This window comes from Panthera uncia, chromosome D2, assembly GCF_023721935.1.
Source record: "Panthera uncia isolate 11264 chromosome D2, Puncia_PCG_1.0, whole genome shotgun sequence".
In the NCBI taxonomy this organism is placed as follows: domain Eukaryota; kingdom Metazoa; phylum Chordata; class Mammalia; order Carnivora; family Felidae; genus Panthera; species Panthera uncia.
In genome coordinates, this window is record NC_064818.1 from 3,370,534 (window position 1) to 3,397,454 (window position 26,921).

Below are 26,921 nucleotides of genomic sequence, written 5' to 3' on the forward strand. Positions count from 1 at the left end.
GTTTTTATTTATTTTTGAGACAGAGAGAGACAGAGCATGAGCAGGGGAGGGGCAGAGAGAGAGAGGGAGACACAGAATCTGAAGCAGGCTCCAGGCTCTGAGCAGTCAGCACAGAGCCCGACGCGGGGCTCGAACTCACAGACTGTGAGATCATGACCTGAGCCGAAGTCAGACGCTCAACCGACTAAGCCACCCAGGCGCCCCATACGTTTTTGTTTTTTTTTTTTTTTAAGTAGGGTTTCATGCCCGGCATGGAGCCCAACATAAGGCTTGAACTCATGACCCTGAGATCAAGACCTGAGCTGAGATCAAGAGTCGGACGCTTCACTGACTGAGCCACCCAGGCGCCCCACAATAGGCATTTTCAAGTGCGTCCTGGAGAATAAAAAGTCCATGCAAAGAAATATTGCATGAAAAGCACCGTGGACACGTTATTAAAAGGAGGCCTTATTCTTGGCATTGCTCAGTGAGCTGTAGCAGTAGTTAACAAATGGTGTGCCCCTCAAGATACTAGTAAGTATTCTGCTAAACAAGCAGTAGTGTGAAAGGGTCTGTGATGAAATTCCTTTGGAAACTGCTGGTAACACTTGGCGGGGTTTGAAGTTATCAACGACTAACCCTCTACTTCTAAACTCACCTACACAGGTCTTCTACGGATGAGACTGGAATTGTAGGCGTCCGTCGGGGAAGAGCTTGCATAGCTAAACAAGCAAACCATAGAGTATCTTTATAAATAGATCCTAAATGAGACAGTTATCCAATTCTTCCCGCCACATTCTCCACTCTCAAGTGAGAGAGGAGACAGGGCCAGGGCCGTGGTCTTGCTAACCTGTCCTTCCTCTCAACAAGATGAAGCATGGGGGAGGAGGTTCCCATTCAACAATCCTAAATAAAGAAGACCTTTTAATCCAGCGCTTCTGTGAGCTGATGTGCGTTAGGAAGTTCCCAAGGGAAAACATGGCTAATGTAGCAGTTTGGGGAATGCAGCAGGCATGATTAGGAGGTTCTTTCTGAAATGCAAGTTTGCTTTCATATCCCAGTCTCTTGTCAGGGTGAGTGTCCTCACGATCCTCTAGACCAGCTCTTTGCATCATCAAGATGATGTTGTTATCATCAAAAGGTGAGGTCTTTCTCAGGTCACTTGTAGGTACTGCGTCTGCATTGTTCCGATATTAATTGTTGGGTTAAATCTGTCATAATGTCAATTTACTTAAATTTACATGTATCTTAGTCAATGGAACAGAAAAATGGCATTGCAACTAGTTTAGAGAGAATCATTCCAAAGCTATAGTCTATCTTACTCATGTTATAATGACGATCTGTGCCACGTTTGTGAATTTTATTTCTGACATGCATTGCGGTAGGAAATGAGATTCAAACTGTTCTCCCACTTCACATATTTTATTTTATTTTATAGTTGAGAGATCTGGGACCTAGGGAGAAAAAGTAACATACCAAAGTTAATGACATCAAAAAATAAGCTGGAAACACTGAAACCAATCAGCATTTCCACAATATAGCAGTCTCTCCTTATATAACAGTCATTTGCCACCTCAGCCTCCATAACCCCCTTGTCATTCTGCAAAATTCTATAAGTACAAAGGTATCCACTTGTTATCATGTGCTTGTTTACGTCGTGATAAAACACTACTATGGTCTTCTAAAAAATTCTGTTTTTCAGCATAGACCTGGAATCAGTGGTTTCACCAAGGTGATCAGAGTCCTCGATGCAGTTCTTATAATTCCACAGTTTTTGGTTTCAAATTCTTACCCACAATTGCAGAGGATAATAAAGCAAAAATCAAAGTAAACCCGAACAATAGATGTACAGTGAATAAAATACTCTAAGAAACCTTCCAACTACTACATAGAAGTGTGAATACACCCACTTATGTGTGCTAGTCTATAGCATTCATTTATGAAATGTGCCAGATGCTGTACTAGGAATTGAGCGTTCAGTGAAACCAGAACAGCCCAGACCATACTCTTATGGCTTACCTTGTGAAAAAGGAGAGAAGTTCTTACACAAGTAAGCACGCTGATAAAGAGATAAATTTAAATTATCCAAAGTGGCATAACCGACAGGTACTCGGAGCTCTCGGCCTGTGTGACGGGAGAGTCTAATCTCCTTTTCAGGAATCGGAGAAGACTGCTTTGAGCGAGTGGTATTTACACTGACACGTGAAAGATGAGTGTGAGGAGGTGGTAGCCGGGTAGTGACAGCAGAAGCCGAGGTGGCAGAAGTTTCTGGAGAAGTTTGGGGGTTGGAGGGAACACAGTGAAAGCATTTTACCGAACCTCTTGCCCGTGGATGGTGAATTTGAATACTGCCCAAAGCACTGGAAATCATTGAAGGATGTTAAGCAGAGGACTGATGTCATTATTTCCCCTCTATAAAAGGTCTCTCTGAAGGGATGTAACTAAAAGAAAAGAATTAAGAGGTAATTTAGCTGGGGCACCTGGGTGGCTCAGTTAGTTAAGCTTCCAGCTCTTGATTTGGGCTCAGGTCATGATCTCATGGTTCGTGAGTTCCAGCCTATGCTGACGGCTCAGAGCCTGGAGGCTGCTTTGGATTCTGTGTCTCCCTCGCCCTTGCCTGCCTCTCTGTCTCTCTCTCTTAAAAATAAATAATAAAAAAAAAAAGAGAAGTAATTTAGTAATCTAAGTTGTAGTCAGTGGTGGCTAGGACCAAGGTAATTAGGAGTGAGATAGTATATGTGGGTGAAAGCAACACATTATAGACAGACAGGGATTATTTTGTAAATGACACTAGGTCTTGGACCTTGGTACTTAATATACCATGTATCACAGCCTGCAACTGAGCCTCATACGTAGTTTTAAACTTGCTTTCTCAAATTGTTGCATGAATGAATAATTGATAAGATAAATGAAGGAGATATCATAAATATCTACTTTCTTTCTTATATAACCTAGTATGTTAGTAGGAGGACCATTTACTGAATGGCGATTGTTGGAGGTGAACAAGATTTGGAAACAGAAGAAATCGAGAGTTCAGTCAGGAACATGTTAAGCTTCTGATTCTATGCTAGACAGAATAATGGCCCCCAAATATGTCCCACATATGAATATGTTACCCTGCATGGCAAAAGGAACCTTGTAGATGTGATGAAGGTTAAGGATTTCAAGATAGGAAGATTTTTCTGGATTGTCCAGGTGGGTCATAATGTAATTGTAAAAACCCTTCAAACTGGAAGAGGATGTCAGGAGAGTGGGTCAGAAGGCTGAGATGGAAGAAGAAGGAGGAGAGAGTCAAAAGTGAGAGGGACTTGACTCTCCATTGTTGGCTTTGAAGATGGAGGAGATGTGCCATGAGCCAAGGAATGTGAGTAGACTCTAAGCTGGGAATTGTCCTCACATGACAATGGAAAACTAGGTGGGGAAGCTCAATCCTACAACTCAAGCAACTGAATTCTGTCAACACCTCCAACGAGGAAAGGGAGCTTCCCCGACAGCCTCCAGAAAGGATCACAGCCCTTCCTGTGCCTTGATTTTAGCCTGATGAGACCCGTGTTGAACTTCTGAAATACAAAGCTATAAAATTATAAACTTGTGTTTTGTAAACTACTCAATTTGTGGTCATTTGTTATAGCAGCCACAGAAAACTAACACAGATATGCATGAGGCATTCTGGGAGGTATCAGCCAAGCAGCCCGATGGATATAAAGCAATACATACACACACCCAATACACATACACACACACACACACACACACACACACACACACACACAGAGCCACTTTACTCAAATTGAATCATTCTATAACACATCTTCCCTTATATGGATGAATAAAAACATATTTTGAACAGGGATCATTTAAAGTACTGGTTATATAAACAATTGCTTTTGTGATCTTAAGAATTCCCACAGACAGGGATGCCTGGGTGGCTCAGTCATTGAAGCACCCGACTCTTGATTTCAGCTCAGGTCATGATCTCAGTTTGTGGGGTCGAGCCCCACACCAGGCTCTGCACTGATAGTGCAGAGCCTGCTTGGGATTCTCTCTTCCCTCTCTGTCTGCCTCTCCACTGCTCTCTCTCTCTCTTCCAAATAAATAAACTTAAAAAAAATTCCCACAGATAGCAAAATGTCACTGAAATTTCCACAAATGTTGGTGCTAATAAATAAGACCTATTTATATTATATTACTGGATTACATTTTTCTATTTACTTATGCAGTGATTTCAGACAAATAAAATAAGTGTTTTTCCCCCAAAGGGGAATTAGTGTTGTCACTGAGTTTTTCCTCTAAGTGACGAGCTTGACTAATTTGTCAATAATTTGTATGGCAAGTTCTAGGCACACAGTAAAAGTAGAAGAACATGTGTCTATGGAAACTCTTCAGGTCGTTCATGGTGTTTCTTCCTCTTTGGGCATTCCTGCAGTCCCTCCTCCGTCTGTTCTCTGGTTTAGCCTCGAGGGGTAATGACCTCCCAGGGGAATTTTTGTTTGATGAGTCAAATGGACAAATCCTGCTGTGATGTCAAGTTACAAACATGGCTTTCACATCTTGGACTTCGCCATTTCAGACAAGACAGAAGTGTTCTGCAATGCCCCCAACACGCTTTGCTAGGGTTTGTAAAAGTGGAGGTACCTCTGCATGTGTACTGTTAAAGCACATCCTGCTGCATTCAGGCTTTCTGGACTATAAATGATTATTTGTGTCCCTAGCTCCTAATGCAGTCCAGTGTCTTGTCTTCCTTCCTTTCCTTAGCAACAGTTTGGGGCACAATTATATAGCATCTCATGGCTTCTAATATTTACTCCAGTTTCTTTGGAAAAAAGTAATACGAGGGCACCTGTGTAGCTCAGTCGCTTAAGCGTCCAACTTCAGCTCAGGTCATGATCTCAGGGTTCGTTGGGTTTGAGCCCCATGTCGGACTCTGTACTGATAGCTCAGAGCCTGAAGCCAGCTTCGGATTCTGTGTCTCCCTCTCTGTCTGCCCCTCCCCCACTCACGCTGTGTCTCTCTCTGTCTCAAAAATAAATATTTTTTAAAATTTTAAAAATTAAAAAAAAGAAAAAAAATAACAACTGTTTAACACAAAATGCACAGTAGCTGATAGTGACTGTCAAAATTTATATCACAATTGAGTTTGGATAAGATTATTTCTCATAACACTCTATTAGAAGAATGTTTACTCAAAATTCACACATTTTATTTGATGCAAAGTGATTTTTATGTGACTTAAAATTTTTGGTTACTATGTTACTATCATATCAATAATTCTCAATTACCATTTGGAGATTGTATTGTAATTTCAAAGAAGAGTCCTTTGCAGGTGCTTTACAGTTACTACACTTATACTCCCATTTGGATTTGGGGGCAGATTTAATTTTAAATCTTAGTTTCATGTGTTCATTTGTTCTAACCTTCATTAATCCCACAGGTATTTATTAAGTAGTTTTATACGTGAGACATTGTACTAAGAACTGGGGCCCTGTACACTGATTTCTTATGTAACTCTAAGCAAGATCATTAAATTCCATAAGCCACAGTCTTCTCATTTGCAAAATGGTACCAATTATATTTATTCATAAGAACATGGTGAGGATTGGGGCACCTGGGTGGCTCAGTCAGTTAAGCGTCCGACTTTGGCTCAGGTCATGATCTCATGGTTCGTGGGTTCGAGCCCCGCGTTGGGTTCTGTGCTGACCGCTCAGAGCCTGGATGGAGCCTGTTTCAGATTCTCTGTCTCCTTCTCTCTCTGCCCCTCCCCTGTTCATGCTCTGTCTCTGTCACAAAAATAAATAAATATTGGGGCGCCTGGGTGGCTCAGTCGGTTAAGCGTCCGACTTCAGCTCAGGTCATGATCTCACGGTCCGTGAGTTCGAGCCCCGCGTCGGGCTCTGGGCTGACGGCTCAGAGCCTGGAGCCTGCTTCTGATTCTGTGTCTCCCTCTCTCTCTGCCCCTCCCCCGTTCATGCTCTGTCTCTCTCTGTCTCAAAAATAAATAAACGTTAAAAAAAATTAAAAAAATAAATAAATATTAAACAAAAATTAAAAGAACACGGTGAGGATTAAATGAGATCATGTACATAGTGCTTGAAAAAAATATATATGAAAATTAATATATAAACTGCTTGAACAAAAAGTAATGTAGCATCTTAAGTTGTCGTCTAGTAGGTTATGTTAAATTAATTAAAAACTAGACATGTGTTTCTTATTTTTGAATTCAAAATCATTAAAGAAATGGTGGTCCAGGAAAAATTCAGTATTATTGTAATATGAGTTTTCTGTCATAACATAATGTTGTTATTGCTAATGATACTATCAAGTTATGTTCTGGTCATTTTGAATGAAGAAAAATTAGTGAAACTATAGTATATTTCTTTTCATGTTATAGACTTTTGCATTACATCATCATTATTTTTTTAATTTTTCTCCTTAGAGAGGATATTCAGTTAAAAATACGCCATAACGTATCAACTACCCCTTCTAGCAAGGCAGCGTAACAAAGTATAATGTGAAAAAATCATGACAAACACACTATGTGAATTCCTTTGTTTTTAATTTCTATGCAGGCAACAGACCCTGATGCGGGAATAAATGGCCAGGTGCACTACAGTCTGGGCAACTTCAATAATCTCTTTCGCATCACATCTAACGGGAGTATTTACACAGCAGTGAAGCTTAACCGAGAGGTCAGGGACTACTACGAACTTGTCGTTGTGGCAACCGATGGGGCGGTTCACCCGCGTCACTCAACTCTGACGCTGGCCATCAAAGTGTTGGATATTGATGATAACAGTCCCGTGTTCACTAACTCAACATATACTGTCATCGTAGAAGAGAACCTGCCAGCCGGGACCACCTTCCTTCAGATAGAGGTGGGTGGAAGACGCATTAATTTCATGAATTCCACATTTTAATATCTCCATTAGTGTCAGGTTGCAGATTTAGCAAATAAAAAATCAACACACCAAGTTGAATTCCAATTTCAGATAAACAGTGAGTAAAGGTTTAATATAAGTGCCTCTCAGATATTACATATTGTATTTTATCTAACAACCTTACTTCAGGGATATACCAAAAATTAAGAGGAGAAAAGATACATTTGTAAGAAATCAAATAACATTTGTTAATAATTTTTTTAATTTATAAAATTAATTTTACATATTTATTGTAAAAATTGACAACACAATAGTCTATAAAGAAGAAGTTAATAATCTCCCACTTTGTACATCCAGGATACCCAGGATTAAATTTTTATATGTATTCTGTGACATTTATCTTTGTACTCCCACAATATCAAATAAATATTTTCATATTTACATACGTGCAATTACGCATGTGTGTATGCATATATCATATATATATATTCAAATAAGTGTTTTCATGTATGTATATATGCAAATATGTATATATGCAACCATATGCATATATATCTATGTATGTATATATTCAAATAAATATTTTCATATATAAATATATGCAGATATGCATGCATGAGAGTGTATGCATATATACCTATGTATGTATATGTAATCAAATAAATATTTTCATATTTACATATATGCAAATAGGCATGCATGCCAGTGTGTGCATATGTACGGGTGCATGTGTATATTCAAATAAATATTGTCACATTTTCATATATGCAAATATGCATGTATGCCAGCATATCATGTATACCTATATATTCAAAAAATATTTTCATATTTACATGTGTAGAGATTTGCCGTATATTTTACAAAAGGGGATATTGCTGAACCCATTGTTTTTACTCTCAGTGCTCTTCAGAAGTCTAACTGTCCTGTTTAACAGTGTCCCCACATCCAAGCCTGTTTTTTCAGTCCTCAGCTACAATACTACCAGAAACTCTGGACATTCTGATTCAGTACATTCAGTTGGCCCAGAAATCATTTTAAGCAACCGCCCCTTTAATTCTGACACAGACGGTCTACGAAGTATATTTTGGGGGGTGGAAAAAAATCTAGTCCTTCCTTGACCTGCCATCCACAACTTGAATGTTGTTAGCATGGATTTCAAGAACTTGCAGTTTTTTCATAATTCAACTCAATAAATATTTAGGCCAAAACATTAATCAATCTGAAAAACGCAGGTGCCAACCAGGGAAAGGGCCCTATTTCTCCATTTATTCTTCTGTTCATCTATTCATTTATTCATCCATTTATTCATCAAGCATATTTTCACTGTATATTGCATTAATTTATCCTCTGCTGCACTTGAGCGATTCCAGCGTGGATAAGACAGATTTCATGCCTTCCTGGGGTTTTCAGCTGGGTGTGGCAAACAGACAAGCCAACCCTAATTGCAGTAGAGGTTCTCAATGCAAGGGGCTTAAGAAATCACAGAGAGTTTAGAAATCTAGTCTTGAGACTTAGATAGTTTCTTCCTACATTGTGAATGGAGAAGCAAGTCAGTTTTTCAAGCAGCAGAAGAGAGATTCAAAGCGTTGGAACAAATCTCTTGAAATCCTGGGGGAGAGGAGACAGAGAGATGCTAGAAAAATGTATGGCTCCTTCTTCCAGTTTTCAGGAGATTGGGGTTAACCCAAACTGGAATGGGAAACAAGAAGGATTTTAGTTAGGAAAATGACACCATAAAATGTGTGCTTTCCTCGTATCTTCTAGTCGTTGTGTCAGTAACTGACCGGGGGGCCAAGACATAAGTTCCCATGGCAGGTGCGAGCATGGCTGTGTGCACCTTCCGTCACACCTCATCTCCCCACTCCCCCCCTCACCCCATCCCATTGCCTCCACCGGAGGCCATAAGTTCCCATAGCAGGTGCGAGCATGGCTGTGTGCACCTTCCGTCACACCTCATCTCCCCACTCCCCCCGCGCCCCATCCCATTGCCTCCACCAGAACCCTCTGCCTTCTGTGCTAGTCCTGCAGGACCCACAGCTGGCACACACCATTCCCAGTTCTGAACACCTTTTAGCCGCCATGTCCCTGCGTGACTTCTATTTTAGTATTTGTTTGTTTGCTTGTTTTTTCCCCCGGAGACATTAACCTGCAGGGCAGGATTTGTGTCTTGACTCATCTCGGGCTTTCATGCATAATAACTACTCAATAAATGTTAATTAAATGGAGTATAATAGGGATCTTCAGAAATGTACTATAGGATCTTTGTAAGGAACAATTAGTACTTCTATTTTCTTAGTTTCCTTATACTCCTTTAATACTCTATTATGTGTGTGAAAAACACTCAATAAAAATTAATCCTTATTTAAAATATTATTTTTCAAGGTTATGCAATTAGCAGGAAATAATAAAAATTTATGACTATATTCATCTCTTCACTGTGCTACGATTCTTTTCGTTAGTGATTTTCCAGGTTAAATAAATGTAGTAGTTAAGATAAAAAGATGATAAAGAGTCATGGGACTCTGTCTCCCTGTCTCTGTTTGTCTCTCTTTCTCTCCTTCCTCTTTTTGATAAGTTACTTAACAAAAAAGCTTTTCTTTAAAACACGTCTTTTGAGGCGCCTGGGTGGCTCAGTCGGTTGAGTCTCCGACTTCGGCTCAGGTCACGATCTCACGGTCCGTGAGTTCGAGCCCCGCGTCGGGCTCTGGGCTGATGGCTCAGAGCCTGGAGCCTGCTTCAGATTCTGTGTCTCCCTCTCTCTCTGCCCCTCCCCCGTTCATGCTCTGTCTCTCTCTGTCTCCAGGATAAATAAACATTAAAAAAAAAATTTAAATAAATAAATAAATAAATAAAACACGTCTTTTGATCATCATGTAATTCGTGTTGTTGTAGGTACTGACACATGACCTCCATCAGGCTTGTCGTCCTCTGGTTTGGGAGCACTGCCGATATGACCGTCTTTCTGCTTGACTTGTTACAGGCCAAAGATGTTGACCTCGGAGCAAATGTGTCTTATCGGATCAGAAGCCCAGAAGTCAAGCACTTTTTTGCACTACATCCGTTTACAGGAGAACTGTCCCTCTTAAGGAGTTTGGACTATGAGTCATTTCCAGACCAGGAAGCAAGCATCACTTTTCTCGTGGAGGCCTTCGATATTTATGGAACGATGCCACCGGGCATTGCTACTGTCACAGTGATAGTGAAGGTAGGGAACACAGGTGACTCCTGGTTGCCTGCTCCATTCTCTCTACGGAGTCTGTAGCACACCTGAGTGTCTAGGGCAACGGTTCCTAACAGCACGGTAGTACCAGACCCAGAGCAGAGGTCATCCCTGTGAAAGACCTGAGGAAAAGCCGCGTTGTTTACAGTGTAGAAGATACATTTGCATGAAACTCTAAATAAGAATTTTAACACTGGCTGCCTGAATGTCCCCTTAGTTCTGGATTCTCAATCTAGTTACAGTCTCTCCAGACTACAATTCAGTCCAAAGTTGACAACACCAGGAATAATCACTTCGTCCAAATCCTCCAATTTAAAAGTTCTAAGAAGAAAAAGGGTACTGAAAAAGTAGGAGTTCAAAGGCCCAAGAACTAATTAGTTTAGTTCATAAGCCAAGATTCTGGAACAAAATCAGGCTGGGGATCAGCTGGAACTGGGGTCAGGATGTGGCTCAGCCATGTTCAGGGTCTGAGACACTGAGGACTTTGTTAGCTGTTCCAGATTTCTCATCCCATCCATCGTAGCAATCTGTGCCAGGTGCCTGCTTGAGAGAGCATGGTATCTTGTCTTTGGGGATTCTAGTGATTTCTAAGGCAACACCTCTAGAAGAAGACAAGAGGAGGGATTTGTCAGTTCTCAATTGTTAGTGTATGTGAAGGTCACCTGAGCCGTGGGCTCCACTGTCAGATTCCTCTGCTCCTTCCCAAAGGAGCACTTTTCCCAGGGGAAAGCATCACAGATGCTTTTCTGCAGATGGATGTTCGCTTCCAGTGAGAAAAACTTAGGTTCTGAGGATGATTCCAGTTCTATCCATAGAGGGCTGTATGTATACAAGGTTACAGAGAACACAAGTCATAAGTACGTAAGGTCATAGGCAACTTTCCTATATGTTCATTTTTGTTTTTTTGTTTTGGGGTTTTTTTGTTTGTTTTTTACTATGCACATTTTTGTAGGGTACTGCCATGTGTAAATGGTAGAGTAAGAAATATTCCCTTTTCTTGAATTTTTGTTTGATTGTTTAACCAATAACGAATCTATACTACTGGTTTTCTTAGACAATAAATTACTGATATGAAAACATAGAAGATTGTTAAAGAGTGTGCCAAAATATAATTAGCATGACCTTATTTACCATGTAGGTAATTGCTGTAATGTTCTTGGCTGTAAGAATCTTTGGGTCTTGGTTTTGTCTTTTTGTTGCTGGGTGGATAATCTTGCGATCAGAGAGAGACACAAAAATTATTCCACTGTTCCTTCTTTACACTTGACCTAGCTTATCTGCTGGAGCACACGTGATATTTCTTCCCTGGGGTCCTGCTGTCTCTTCTAAACTACACTGGGAAGGGGACACGTGTCCCTTCCACTCACAGATGCCCGGAAGCTCTCTGGAGAATTTTATTAAGGTTTGAATTCCTTCCTTCTCAGGCATCCACAATGGGTTTTTGCCTACTTCTTCCACTTTGCATCTCTCTAGCCTAAGAAAGTTATTTTATTTAGCCTAAGAAATTTAGAGATCTGTTTACAAAAGCACTTTAGGACCATGGCAGTGTTTTGGTTACAAAGATGTGTCAATAAGCCCAGAAACGAAGACCAACATGAGCCTGACCTAAGTGAACTAACCATGTGGCAGAAAGACTGAACCAGGTGAAAAGTTTGGGCCACGTTACGCCAGTCTACACTTGCCTGCCTCTGCAGTTTGGTGGAATTGACCAGTAAAAACATTTAAAATAGCAAAATGGCCACTTATTGGCTGTTCTGAATCAAAAAGGAAGAAAAGACTTGCTGCTCATGACCATCTCCCCTGATGGGATGGCCTGCTCTCAAGATGGGTGTGGTTCATAATAGAAAGTTCTTTTTTTTTTTTTTTTTTTTAACGTTTATTTATTTTTGAGAGACATAGTACAAGCAGGGAAGGGGCAGATGCAGAATCTGAAGCAGACTCCAGGCTCTGAGCTGTCAGCACAGAGCCTGATGCAGGGCTCGCACTCATGAACCGTGAGATCATGGCCTGAGCCCAAGTCGGGCTGAGCCCCACAGGTGCCCCAATAATGGAGAGTTCTAAACCATCACAGACTCTGACCTGCCTGTTTTGCATTCAGCTTGGATTGATTTGCTTGGATTTTTTTTTTTTGATAGAAGTCATTGGAATCAAATGGGGTCCAAACATACCATCTAATCAAGCAAGATGTGTTCTAAGTAAGTCTCATTCTCTGTCTGGGACTGGCATCTCTAAACACGCATCTCAAGCTGCCTGACCACTCCTTTGTTTTAACACTTGGGTGTCATTTCTGGCTTCCACATCGGCTTTCACATCGGAAAGGTTTTGCTCATCGATGGACTCGCTCCTTCAGAAATAGGAGAGCGTCGACCTAATTTTTGTTGTCTCAATTGCCTTATCTTATTTAGAGAGGTCAAACATTTTCATGGTCAGGCCTTCCTCACTTATACAAAATTATTTATGATTTATCATACTTTAAAAACAAAACTTAACCAACCAGTATTCAATTGTAGACATTTTCAATGCCACTTTCTTCTTTCAAGGTGATGCAAGCATAATAACATTTGCAGAACATTTCCCCAAATGCAGGCTGACACTCGCCTGTCTTTCTTCTGGTCACTCAGGTCTCAGATGATCACAAAAAGCTTTAAAACTCTATTGAGTAATATTGGGGCCCATAGGAAAATATCATGCTTGTCTGTTTTGAAGGGAAGAATGGAGTACAATTCTCACTTCTCCACAAATGTAGGTCTTTACGAAGCATACAGATTTTTTGTGATTGTTTTTTTACTCGCAGTGTGACAAGCTCTTTTGCCGGTGACATAATTGCGTAGTATTTGCTAAGAGATATTGCTACCCAAAACAGTCACCGCAGGGAAAGCATCATGAAGATCTCTCTTTGAAAATGAGAAGAAACATAATTTTCTTTTGTAAAGAAGAAGAAGGGGGAAAAAAGATCCAACGCTTAATATCTACTCCATCAAACTTATTTAAAATTGGAGTGAGGATGGGAAAATTGAAGCGATGCTTGGAAGGAAAGTTATGTCCTTAGTAGAAAAAAAAGTAGAATTTTATCACAGATACCTGAAGAGTGCTTTCTGAGCGATCCAGAACAAAACCAATGGTGATCATACAATTAATATGTATTTTTGTTGCAAAGTTTTTGTAGGACACTGATACATACAACCTTCTTCATTGTATCTTGATTGGATATAACTGAAAAATGGACTACATAGTAGTTAAATTAGATGAGGTGAGTAAAACTCTGAAAAATAAAACTAAAATTCTATAAGTTTAAAGTGAAAAACCCAGAGAAAAATATACCCTTACAAATGGAGTTGTGCTATCATACAGAAAGTACACACAAAGAAAAGGTCTGTCTTCTATAATGAGCCAAAAGATGAAGACCAGTCAGAAAAGTGGGTGTAGGTGATTTGGCTCTGTGATGCTGGGCATCCCTGAAAGGCCTATGGAGGCTCATCTAGGACGAACAATGACATAAGTCCTCTGCTGATTATAACTCACCTGGCATGACTGAGGGGGAGGGCAGGGGGAGGCGGTCCTTCTGTGGGGGCAGGAGACTTGGCTCTCCAGTGTGTTTGCCTGTGTTGCAGATGCAGGTGTGGGAGGAGGGCAGGGGACCTGGAAGGGCCAGACGTGAAGTAACATCCACAAGGACCAAGGCTGCTGGGGGATGCAGTGAGCCCTGGAAGATGGGGCTAACATTTTCATCTTTCAGAGGTGTTTCCTCTCCAGGAGGAAGATAGATGTCCCTGTCCCCATAGAATCATAGGGAAGGGATTGCTTTTCCAGATGGAAACTCAATGCCTGTTACAAAGGGGCACTTGTCACACCACCTGACGGCTGGTGATGTGCCGCTGATGCTCCATGGTCATGGCACTGGTAGAGTCCTAGTTTTCATCCTCTCAGACGAGTCGCGCTTTAACAGACCGGGAGATGGTCCAGAACTCAAACAAATGAGAACCTTGGCACAGTTCAGGATTTATAGCATCCTCCTTCCCCTTCTCTGGAGGGAGACAGTTGAATAAAGGATGATTTCAATGAACCAGCTAGGGGGAGTATGGCCATGCTAATCCAGCGATCATTATTTTTTTTTTTTACCACTGCTGACCTTTCCCTTAGGGTTGGTTGAACTGGAGAAAATACTTGATTTGGACTATGGCCTTCGGATATTTTCCTTTATTCCACTCTGCATTATCATATTCTTATTAGTGTGTTCTTTCTAAGATACTCACTGCCAAGTTTAAAGAATGTGGATATATCAGGAAGAGCATGCCATGGGGCTGAGCCAGATGGTTTTTTAAAGTATCTGTTATTCTAGAGTTTTACGACTCGGATGTAACGTACTTCCTCTGAATAAGCAAACCAGAGGAAACAAATAAAAAGGTGCTTGTCCAGACTTAACAATAGTTTCTCACAAGTAGAAGTGATTCCTATTTCTGTGGGTCCCTGTCATGGCTCCCCAGATACTACCCAGTGATTTGTGGGAGTCCCAGGGAGGTGCCTTCCTTGTGTACACAATTATGTTCTCTTACTCCTCAGTGATTCTTTCATTCTCCTTTTTACCGGAAGTCTCCAAATCTGAACTGCCTCTCTGTGGGGCAGTAGATGCTGATAAGCCTGTTGATAGCAGTTACTGCTATGATCTCCCCCTGTGTCTGGCCACCCTCGCGGTGGCTACTGTCTCCATCCTGATGAGTTGGCTACCACAGACTTGTGGGCACTCTCAATGCATCAGAATTCTCAACAGATTCTCTGAAACCTCTCATTCACCAAAGTCATAGAGTGTTCCAAACAGAGTGTGCGCCTTTAATATTTCTCTGTCTTTGGGATCTCTCAGGATGTATTTCCTAGAGCATGAGCTGCTCGAGATGGCAATGGGTCTCATATACAAAGAATTTCATAGGCAAATGGATTTGGGAAATACTGCTGTGCACAGAAGTAAACAGAGGTCTCCACGATAGACCTTCATGTGGGTCTTCATAATGTGAACATCAAGAAAATAAAAAGTAATTTCCCACATTTTCCATAGCTGATTATGGAATTTTTTGTTTGCTTGTTTGTTTATAAAGCTTCTGATAGGATTAATTTTCCAAAAAACGAAATCTGGGGACAAATTTATTGGGTGTTAATGAAAATAACTCTAGGGTTAAATATTGAGGAAGTTGTTTTTTTAAGTGTACAAATTCAACTCATACAAGTCTCGCTCTCTTTTTTTTTTTTTACCAACAAACAAAAACAAACTTTATAAATAATTATAAAAATTATATTCAGGGAAATAGATTAGCATTTTGCAATATTTAGAAGCTTAGGCTTCCAAGATAACAGTAGAGTTATTGTATTATAAGAAATTTTAAACTGTAAAATACTTTTGAAGAGATCTTTAAAAAGTTGTATGTAGATTTTTTTGTAATGAAAATCCTACCCAAATCGTCTTACATATATATAATCTTTTGACAACTTGACCCACTCCCTTTCTCCTCTCCTCCAAATCTCAGAATGACTCTTCCAGAGTCTGGAAAGCCAGCACGAAGTCATGGGTCTGTCCTTCACCAGCTAGATCACCATGAGCAACCTGACCTCTCTAAGCCTGGGTTTCTTTATATATAGAACAGAAATGCCAATAGCTAACATATTTTAGACAAATGAGATGAGTAATTTAACAGACCTGGCATGATGCCTGACTCACAGTAATTGTTGTGCATACACGTAATTGTTGTGCACATCAGAGACAGAGAAAGCCTGGACGGGGCGTTACAGTTAGAGGGGATCTGCTCAAAGATTTGAGCTCAGGATATACACATACATATTCTTCCAATTGCCCTGAGCCTGCTGGCTTGGAAAACAACTCAAAACATCATCAGCTCCCTGCTCCCTACATTACCATTCCCAAACTGGGAGGCCAGATGGAAATGGGGTTACAGTTTGAAGCTGTGGGTTCATCAGCCTTGCCCAGGGCTGTGCTCCCCTCCTGGAGCCATCCATCTAGAAGGAAGGTTCCACCTGCCGGGGCGTGAGGGAGGGAGCATTTGCTAAAGTAGCAGGTGCATCCTGGGTTCAGTTCAACGCCTCACTGCCTACTTTCGTCACATCCTTGTACTTCCTTTCTCATAACAATCATGACACTCAACAGTATCCTTTCATCTTTCCTGTCTGCTCCTACCCGGCAGCTCAGTGCCAGCAGGTCCTGCTCCTGTCTTGGTGGCAGTATGGTCCCCAACAAGGAAAGTAATGCCTAACACCCAGGGGGGCTCTGTCAGTATTTGTGACAGTGAGCACCACTGCATCTGCATCAGGGTATGCAGCCCCCCAAGAATCCCGAATAGCCACATACTCAGAAATAAAACCAGAACGCAAACCAACTTAGGCCTCTAGGACAGAAACTGCCAGGACAAGTTTTGGCCCAAAAATAGAGGAAAAAATGATGTATATTTACAATTTGTGTTTAGGAGAAGCCCCTGCAAAACAGGACAGAACAACACAAGATTGTTTGGCTAGAAATGGGTTCTCTGCGCAGAACCACAAGAGAAGGGAGGGAAGTCACGGAAGGCAGCTAAGCCCAGAAACAGCAAACACAAGGTGTCCGGCCGTGGACAACAGACCCAGAAGGGGCAGAGGACAAGTTAACCGTGTCTTGTGCCAAGAAAGACAGGTGTCAGCTTCCTGAGCTCCACAGCTTTTAGGAGGGGCAGGCAGCAAACCGTTGTAGGTGCACAGTGCTGAGCCAGGCAGGGCTGCGGCAGCAGGGAGGGGAGCCCTTCCAGTGGCTGGCCTGGCCCGTCCCTGTCCCTTGTGGGGCCTGAGGGGGGAGCTGAGGCTGACATCTGGCATCTGCTATCTTTTCATCCTTTTCAAAAAGATGGTCGAGGGCACCTGGGTGGCTCAATCCGTTGAGCATCCAACTTTGGCTCAGGTCATGATCTCACGGTTCATGAGTTCAAGCCCCACCTCAGACTCTGTGCTGACAGTGCAGAGCCTGCTTGGGATTCTCTCTCTCTCTCTCTCTCTCTCTCTCTCTCTCTCTCTCTGCCCCTCCCCTGCTCATGTTCTCTCTCTTTATCAAAAAAACAAAAACAAAAAAACAAATAACTTTGAGAAAAATAAAATTAAAAAAAATAAAAAGATGATTGGAATATATACATTTAGTACTCTTCTATCTGGAAAAATCTCTTACGGAGAACAGTTCTTACCCATGATTCGAGAAGATCAAGACTTTTTTTGTCATCTCTTTCTTTACTTTTTCGTAGCAAACCCATCATTAATTTGCACTCTCCCAACAAGTTCCTGTTTTCCTGGGATGCTCATTTAAAAAGATTCCTTAATCTATGCTGTGGTCCGCCAAAGTGTAAAGGGTTTCTGTGATTATTTTAGGCTTTCATTTAGAAAATAAATAAATGGAACTCATATTTTCTTCTTTCTAGCTCGCTTCAGGTATAGTTTTATTTGTTTGGTATATGGAAACAAATTATAAACTGACTAGTGCATTTTTTTTTCCTAAGAAAGTCATAGAGTTATTCTCGATGAGAACCGTGTCAACATTCAGAATACTCTTTAGAAACATGAGCAGTAATTTCGTCCAGACCCACAAGAACTGTAACCCCAGAGCGCACACTATTCCGGGTCTTAAAACTGTTAACAAGAAGACAGAAGGAAGGTCTGCTTCTTTTTTGCCAATACTACCCTCTAGTGGAAAATGGGCAAGAGAAAAGAGGTTGTCTTTGAAGAGTGGAACTTGTCCTTAATTTGCTGCATAACAGAGTATTTGCACAGAAGCAGATTTATGTACATTCTGCGTCAGACATCCCTGGAGCATAAATGTAATGAACTATTGATTAGGCTTGTTGGCATTGCATTTCAATAAATTTTCTCATCTGAAATAATGCATTGTGCAAGAACGTCTTAGCTACAATAGAAGATTGTAACCCCAAAATGTGTACAGTGTGCTATAAAAAGAAATGGTGCTATAGTAGCAGTATTGATTTCTTGCTCACCCTGTCAAAGGCCAGCAAACTGAAGTAGGAGAGGAGCCCGTCTGTTAAAGGCCTTCGGTTTATTTACCGCCTTAGGTTTGTGCCTAATCAGTTTGAGGCCAGATTATAAAAAAATATCCACTCCGCCTTCAGAGCTGAATCTAGTGAATACTTTTCCAGAAAAAAAGGAAGGGGGGGGGTGGTCACCGTACTCAGTGTTGTTAGCAGCTATATGACATAACTGGAAAATCATATCCCTCTTTTTTCCCCCTGAAGAATCAAATTATCCGAAAGCATCTTGTACCATTAAGGTTTGAAGTGTCCTTTGAGATGAAAAAAAAAGAAGACAATTTATAGGAACATATTGAATTCATGTCACTCAGTAAATGTGACTCCCAGTGGGTTTGGGAACTCATGGAAAAAAATACTGGTGTTGGGCTCCTTCTGACCTCCAGGAGTTACAACTAAGGGTTGCAGAAGGATTCATTTCCACCCCGTTAGTTCAAGATGCACTTGTTAAATTAATTGGAACTCTTGAAGAGAGCAGGGGAAAGTGTGCATGCAAATGTTTTACATATTTACCCCCCCTGCCTAGAAACTCAAGATCAATACCCACACCACCCTCATTACCAAGACTGAGTGCTCTCAGACTTATGTTCTTGTTCAGATTCTAAAGGTCATAATTTATAAAGGAAGCCTTTTGTTGTTGTTGTCCATGGACAGTTATGGATACTATCTGTGAAGCAGAGGAAATGATATTTTTACTTTTGCTTACTGTTGAAAATCTCTTATCCCTTATTAAAGTCTGCACGTTTTTCATATTTGCAACTCAGAAGTCAACTCTACTGTGAACAGAAAAACAAGGCTCCGTTTGATTGTAAAAGATAATTATCCCGACCTCTTTGCAAAGAGAGGTGTTTATAATCAGTTAATTAGTGAGTTTCCAATTTACATTGTGCGGGGAAATTGTTGTATCACAGCAGATACGAAAGACTATGTATGACAATTTTCTTCCTTCGTTTTTAACAGCAAGTGAGAAGAAGATGACTTGGGGAGTAAGATAATTAACAAATTGAGCTTTAGGTTCAACTGTGTCTCACCCAAAGCACCCAGAACAACGCAGGGTGTAATTATTCTAAAATAAGTAAATTTAAGAAATACAAATCATCCATCTTAGTAGGCATTATTTTTGAAGAAAAAATGATATGCAGTCCTCCATAAAAGATAACATGGGGAGGAAACAAAAGGGTCAGCTCTCAAGGGACCACACTTAGTAATTTGGCTGTGCGAAATAAGTAGATTAATTTAGGCAAAGTCACTACCTAGCCACAGAATCAGTCTTTACCTGTCCAATGGCAGTTCGGTAACGTGAAGTCAGGGCCGTTAGTTTTGTGCATCACCACAGTATCCCCAGTGCCTAGCCTTGAGTCGTAAAAGTGGAGGAATTTGATAAATTTTGTTTAATGAGTGACCCTGCATGAATAAGAATGTACTCATATCACCGAATTGTAGACAGAAAAAGGACAGCTAGAAATTAATTTGAAAAAACCTTCAGGAAATTACCATTGCTTTCTGTCTATAGGGACATCTAATTCTATGTGCCGTTCTTATAGGGTACTACAGGGAAAACATTCCTTAATCCTCTTACTTCAGTAAAAATGGAAGACCACATCCAAGGCAATCTCACAGTTTGTATTTCAGAGATGTGCTCATCGTATCATTTTGCTAAGTATATAAGGAATTTTCAGTTGCAATAGACACATTAAAGACTTATGTTTTTTTAAAGGAGCAACCACAAAACCAACAAAAATGTCACCTGTTCCAGAGAATGGCACTTTGTATAAAATTTGCCTGTCCTTGTTTTCAAAGTTCAAAATCACCTCATACCACTGGAAGTATCTTTGGCTGACATTTCGAGCATTATCCCCGTCTCCAGAAGGCAGAATTTCAGACTGCTTGCCCGAGTCGAATGGCCTTCAGCTGATACCCCCGCCCATTAATATTGTACAGGAGCTCTGCCAGGTTCCTTTGGGGCACCGTTGTGCGGGAACAGTAATGGAATTGAGAAGGTGGAAGGTTGACAGTGGCTAATGGATTGCGTGATAGGAAGAGACGGGACCAGTCTAGTAACTGTGTCCCTAACCTGGTTTCAGGGGAGGCTTTAAACCCTTCATTGTGTTTTACAGGATATGAATGATTATCCTCCAGTATTTAGTAAACGAATCTACAAAGGGATGGTGGCTCCGGATGCTGTCAAGGGCACGCCTATCACCACGGTTTATGCTGAAGACGCAGACCCTCCTGTAAGTAGAAGACGTTAATTAATACTCTGAGCTGTAGTGAAGAAAACCTTGCACGCTCACAAATGACGCAGGTTCTGGGACAGCATAAAAGTTGAGCTCCACCCTGTTCTCAGGCATTTTGCGTGCTCTCGCCTGTTGCACCCACAGGTACACACCATATTGCAAATGATTATTGTGGAACACAGACAGTTGCGCGTATGTTTTTTTGTTTTTCTGGAGTTCAAAATTTATGATTCACCAGTTTAGCACTAGTAATAAATATATGTGGAAAGAATTCTCTGGGTTTGGAATCGGCATCATTAGGGTTCTGTATTTACAACAGTGGAAGCTAAGTTCAGTTGGGTTCGATCCCAATGTATTTTCCATGTTATTCATATGTGACTGTGCTGGTAACAAACTCTAGATCAACAGGTGACACAATACTTATATTGAATGTGTTAATTTGAGTAAAATTGAAATATTAATATTTCTTTTAGAACATATCTAATACCTTCTTTTTTATCTAGAATTTTACCTCTTTTGAGATATCCCAAATTGCCTTCCAAAATAGAGGGTTTTCAATGAAAACCTTATTATAGCAGAAGTGAGGTACATGTTCCTTGATGTTATCATTTGACTGTCTTAAAAGTAGCATATAGAAATAATAGTACCTACATAAAAATGCTTTCTATAACAGTTTGAGTGCTCTATAAAAATTAATTACTTATTCTCTTAATAGCCAAATGATGAAGACTTTAAATCTTTTACTTCGAGTGAGCTACCACTATTAGTCAGTGGCTGATATATTCTAGAAAAATAATAGAAATATCTAATAAGCCATTATAGAAAAGTAAGAAAATAGAAGAAGACCGGAATTATATAAGTGATTTAGAAGTTCTGCTTTATATTGCTTATATAAATACTATTTGTATAATGGTATTTATTTAAGAAAAGGTGAATGGCAATCATAACATTTTTCAGCTTCAACTGTGACAGGCCATATAAAGTCTTTTGCGACTATAAGGTCTTGAAAGATAATAATGTTAACATGAAAGCAATGACCTTTCACTCAGAAGCTCCTTTTCTTGAGTGTGTTAAAATGTCTTTGAAACTGATTTACTGCATTTTGGGAAATATGGTAGGTGAAATTTCATAGATGTGAGCACACCAGTACAGATGCTGAGTGTGACATCGGTTCTTTTTCTGCTTTTCACGTAAACTTTCAGAGGCAGAAAATACTTGGAAATTAGGAATACACGTTCAATTCTATTCAAGACTTGTGTTTAGAACATCAAGCCTAGACTGATTATTGTGCTAACCAGTTTTTGCTCTCCTGACCTGACAGTCGTACAGGAAGAACATGACTGCATATAGAAATTATAACATGCTGTACTAAATGAGTATAAAAAGCACAGCATCTTAAAATGCTCATATTTCTAATTCATATTAGCACACAATTTAAGGCAGTGTTATGATTAATGGTATTAAGATGAAGACTAATGTAGTTGTACTCATCACCTCAGTGGGACAGACCTCACCATCTTAGCATGGACGACAAAATCCTCATTTCACCATGGGGACCTGCCACCGTGGTCCCTGGTTTGACATTCAGGTCACCCCACTGATGTCACAGAAGTTGTCTTGGTCTGTTATCTGTTCTATAAATAAATGCCATCACTTATCTAAGCTATCCAGAGAGAAGGCCCTGTTTTTTGCACCCGGAAGCTCTTTCATGGAAACAGCAGGCTCAGGTCCCATACTTCTTCTAAGGATGTCTTAGATTTGCATCCCCAGTAGTACCTCTTAACATTTTATACCTAATGCTGGCTTGTCAGTAGGTGAGAGGCAGATGCCAGTCATTCAGTTGAGATACTGAGCATATTTATTTCAGTTAGTGAATATGTATTTTATTAGACTCAGGCTTTTTTATTAAGGTCTTTATTTTAATTTCAGTATAGTTAACATCTGGAGTTATGTTAGTTTCAGGTGTAAAATATAGTGATTCTACACTTCCATACATTATTCAGGGCTCATCACAACAAGTACCCTCCTTAACCCCCATCCCCTGTTACCCCCATCCCCCCAGTGTCCTCTCTGGTGACCATCAGTGTGTTCTCTAGAGTTAAAAATCTGTTTTGGGTTTCTCTCTCTCTTTCTCTCTCTCCTGTATTTTTCCTTTGTTCATTTGTTTTGTTTCTTAAGTTTCACATATGAGTAAAATCATATGGTACTTGTCTTCTTCTGACTTATTTTGCTTAGCTGAATACTCTCTAGCTCCAACCATGTCATGGCAAATGGCAAGATGTCATTATTTTTTTTTAATTTTTTTTAATGTTTATTTATTTTTGAGACAGAGAGAGACAGAGCATGAACGGGGGAGGGGCAGAGAGAGGGAGACACAGAATCTGAAACAGGCTCCAGGCTCTGAGCTGTCAGCACAGAGCCCGATGTGGGGCTCGAACTCACGGACCATGAGATCATGACCTGAGCCGAAGTCGGCCGCTTAACCTACTGAGCCACGCAGGCGCCCCATGTCATTCTTTTTTATGGCTGAGTAATATTCCATTGTGTATACACACACACACACACACACACACACACACACACACACACACTACATCTTCTTTACCCATTCATCTATTGATAGACACTTGTGATCTTTCCATAATTGGGCTATTAAAAAATAATGCTGCAATAAACATAGAGTTACATGTATCCCTTTGAATTAATGTTTTTGTATTTGGGAGGTCAATACCCAATAGTGTGATTACTGGATGATATGGTAGTTCTATTTTTAACCTTTTAGGAATCTCCATACTGTTTTCCTCAGTGGCTGCACCAGTTTGCAGTCCCACCAACAGTGCACAACGGTTCCTTTTTCTCCACATCCTCGTCAGCACCTGTTGTTTCTTGTGTTGTTGATTTTAGCCATTCTGACAGGTTATCAGACTCCATGCTGATCCTTGACCCACCAACCATCTTTGGCCTACCCAGCATTCATCACTGAGTTTCCCCATCATTGCTGCAAGGCAGATCCCTTAAACTAGCATGGTCACCATTGGGCTGCAGCAGCACCAACCAGAAATAAAGGCTTAATTCCGTGAAAAATCTCAGAAGATAAGTATTATATTGCACAATTTTCAAAAATAGTATAATTGGTTTTTCTTTTTATTATTTTACGTTGGTGCCATAAGTACAGAATAAATATTTTTTGGATGAGCTTGTTAAGCAATTTCCACTTGGTTACTATCATAAACATTTACTGATTAGAAGATACCATTCAGGGCTCCATGTGTAAGTATCTATGGAGACACGTGTGGATATATAATGGTCTCCTTTCCAAACTAGGAGCTGAAGTCTTTGAGGATGGGAATCAAACCTTAATTCCAGTTTGCATTCCTGTGTCCAACTCAATGCTTGAAACTTAGTGGTCTGTTAGGAAACGTTTGTTAAATAATTGAATAAATGAAAAAATTCACAGTTATTTCTGTGTTCTTCAGAACCGACAATGTGTGACAGGTATTCAGGAAATGAATTATTTGTGATCTTGGGGACCCGTGTGCATAGCCGCAAGCCCCAGTCTGGCCGTCTGAGGGCTGTGAGGTTAAGGCGGGTGCCGTGTGCAATGCCAGGCACCACTTCTATACTGGGCGTTGCTACAACTCAGAGGTAATCATTTTCACCTCGAGAGGCTGGCCACCTCTTCTTCAAGGCACCATATGTCTTCTGAATGAAGTAAGAACCACCGTTTTCACCTAGAAAATAGCAACAACAAAATCCTTTGAGGTTTCAGATGGAGAAACCGGGTAAGGTCTTAGAGCCAGAGAGAGCATTGCTGCTGAATATCGTATAAGAATTATAAAATGCATATTGTGCAGAAGTAGAGTGCTCTAGAGGGAAGGTTGCTTTTTGTTTTTTGTTTTTTCCCACTGAATTAAAGCTGTTAGGGCTTTATTTTCTGCCGTGTTTTTGTGACAGCTTTGGCATTATGTAGTTCACCAGAGATATGAGTAGGGAATGACTGATCATTTTGGATATTAAAAATTGCTAACCTTTTCTTTGTGCTCACCAGAGACTTCTCACTCCAGACTTTGACAAAACAAAACTGCAAGTGTAATTTCCATTTGCATATTTTATTCTTTCCGAAGCTGCAAGCCAGACCCTGGGACACAGGGGTTCTCTTTGCAGGCAGGGCGAGTGCCTGACGGAGTAATGTCCCTTGCGAGCATGTGGACGCAGAAAAGTTGGCATAAATAAATGAAGTTTACATTATTACTATTTCCAAGAAAGCGTGAGGAGCCCACAGAGGATTTTTTTTCCTCATTGTGATAGTACTCTTTCCACTTCATGCATTTCAGGAATTTATTAGATTCCTTTTTAAAGTAAAGTAGTGATTGGGAACGTGTTCAATATTAGCAACTGTGACCAACTTTCTTATTTGCTTATACTGGTGTGAGAATTACTGAGATGTCGAAGACTTCTTTTTCCGAATTTGGATATTCACTTGGGAAATAAATATGCTCCATAAGAGAAATCTTGGAAGTTCTCAATAGTAATTGGCTTTAAAAATCAGTTGAGTGTTCTCACTATGTTTTTTTTGGTCAGAAATAATTTTGGTGCACCTGGGTGGCTCAGTCAGTTAAGCATCCGACTTCAGCTCAGGTCATGAACTTACGGTTTGTGAGTTCGAGCCTCATGTCGACCTCTGTGCTGACATTGCAGAGCCTGCTTGGGATTCTCTCTCTCCCTCTCTCTCACTGCCCCCTCTCTCTCAAAATACATAAATAAGCTTAAAAAAAAGAAAGAATTTTTTAAAGGGCCAATAATTGCAAGTGTAGGGTACTTTTTCCCTCTGCTGAGATTTTGAGAGCTTTCCTGGCCATTCAGAGTTCAGACACCCTGCCTGGGGAACTATTTTTAAAGTGTTTTCACAGGTGGCTTTAACATCCTTCCCAATCATTCAAGTGCCGTTGGTCTCTAGAGAGTAAAAAAAGATGGCCGGGTTTTCTTTTCTGCGATGCATACTTTGTGTTTTATTGAATTGACAAGATGTCACCAAATAATGCCAAGTAATGGTGGTTATCTTCTCAAAATGTTTACCCCTTGGGTCTCACAGTAGAACCAAAGTAACACTTACCTCTATCCATGATTGCCCTGTGGGCAAAAGTTAAAACCATTCAAGGCTAGGAGTTAGAGATTATATTTTTGCCTCCGTATAACGCGGTGTTCTGTATTATTTTCCATTGATGTCTCTACAGATCTGATTTTCCTCACTCACCACATCCTGGCTTGTGTTGTTATGTTATACTGACTTATATTATTGCCAGCATTTTAAATTAGCAAAGACTCTGTCAAAGCTCAGTGCCTACCAACCACATTGGCTGACCCTCAAGCATGTGGGGGAGTGCACACAGCTCACTGTTTTTTTCCCTTCACATCAAAGCTGTCAGGGAATAGTTATCAAAAGCTGTTTTTGCAAAGCATGTCAGCTTGTGAAAATTGAGATGATGTAGCCTCAACCTGTGTCTCTCTGGTCTCGAATACTTAATTAGAAAGAAAATACACAGAGAGACAGTTGGGACTTGATCTCTAAAATGACAATGAGCTATAATTAGATTTGAGAGTGTAAATGAGTACAAAAGGGAAGGTTTTATGAGAAAGTTTATACATGATTAATGTCTGGAAAAGGCTTATCTAATGTTTTAAGAATCTGTGTCATTTTCTTTCTGTGGCTTATTGATTCCTTTCAAGAACAATTACGTTGTTAGCATTACTTGAGATCGATATTAGATTTAACTGTTTCAGATGTAAATATTGCTCTTCTAATTAAAACCTGCCATCTTTCTAGGACTAAAGGGTCATTTTTCTTTTGTTGTAAATGGCAGCATCTGTGAAGCTTAGGGGGTGTTTTGGCCTTTAAATATGTGTCACCCAGTGATACAGCATTGTTTACACCATTTTTCTTTTATGAGAATAAACCTCATGGGGTCAGGATCCCAGCATGCATCAGCAAGAGGTTTCCAAGGGAATTGACTGAAATATAGCAAGGCTTCTACAGCGTTCCTATAGGCCTCCGTCGTGGCTTAAATCATGTGTTTTATTGTAAAGTTCTGGCCAGTGGAAATGGGAAGAGATCCTCTGGAAGAGTATCTTGGCTTCACATGATCTGGGTTTGTGATGTTGACACCCTCAAAGCTAAGCCACACACTGGCATGGAGTCTCTACAGTATCTCTTTGAGTTCCTGATTTCAATTCTTCTGGGTGTACACTTATAAATAGGATCGCAGGGTCATAAGGTAGTTCTCTTTTTAATTTTTTGAGGGACCACCATACTGTTTTCCGTAGTGGCTGCACTGGTTTACGATCCTACCAATAACGTACGAGGGTTCACATTAGCTCTCTGGTGACATTTGTTCTCTATTGGATTGTTTTGATAGTAGCGATTCTAACATGTGTGAGGTGACGTCTCATTGTGGTTTTGATTGGCATTTCCATAACGATGAGTGATGTTGAGCATCTTGTCGTGTGTCTGTGAATGTCTTCTTTGGAGACATCCGTATGTCTTCTTTGGAGAAAT

At 40.4% G+C, this 26,921-nt stretch overlaps 1 protein-coding gene across 1 annotated transcript in view; it reads left to right on the top strand.

The window, feature by feature from the left end:
• The window catches only part of PCDH15 (protocadherin related 15), a 741,840-nt gene that overhangs the window by 534,626 nt on the left and 180,293 nt on the right, over nucleotides 1-26,921 (top strand). The window contains exons 17-19 of the mRNA XM_049646661.1: nucleotides 6,546-6,851; nucleotides 9,835-10,059; nucleotides 20,249-20,365. Coding sequence (XP_049502618.1) covers nucleotides 6,546-6,851; nucleotides 9,835-10,059; nucleotides 20,249-20,365 — 648 coding nt within the window. The remainder of the gene's footprint in view (nucleotides 1-6,545; nucleotides 6,852-9,834; nucleotides 10,060-20,248; nucleotides 20,366-26,921) is intronic.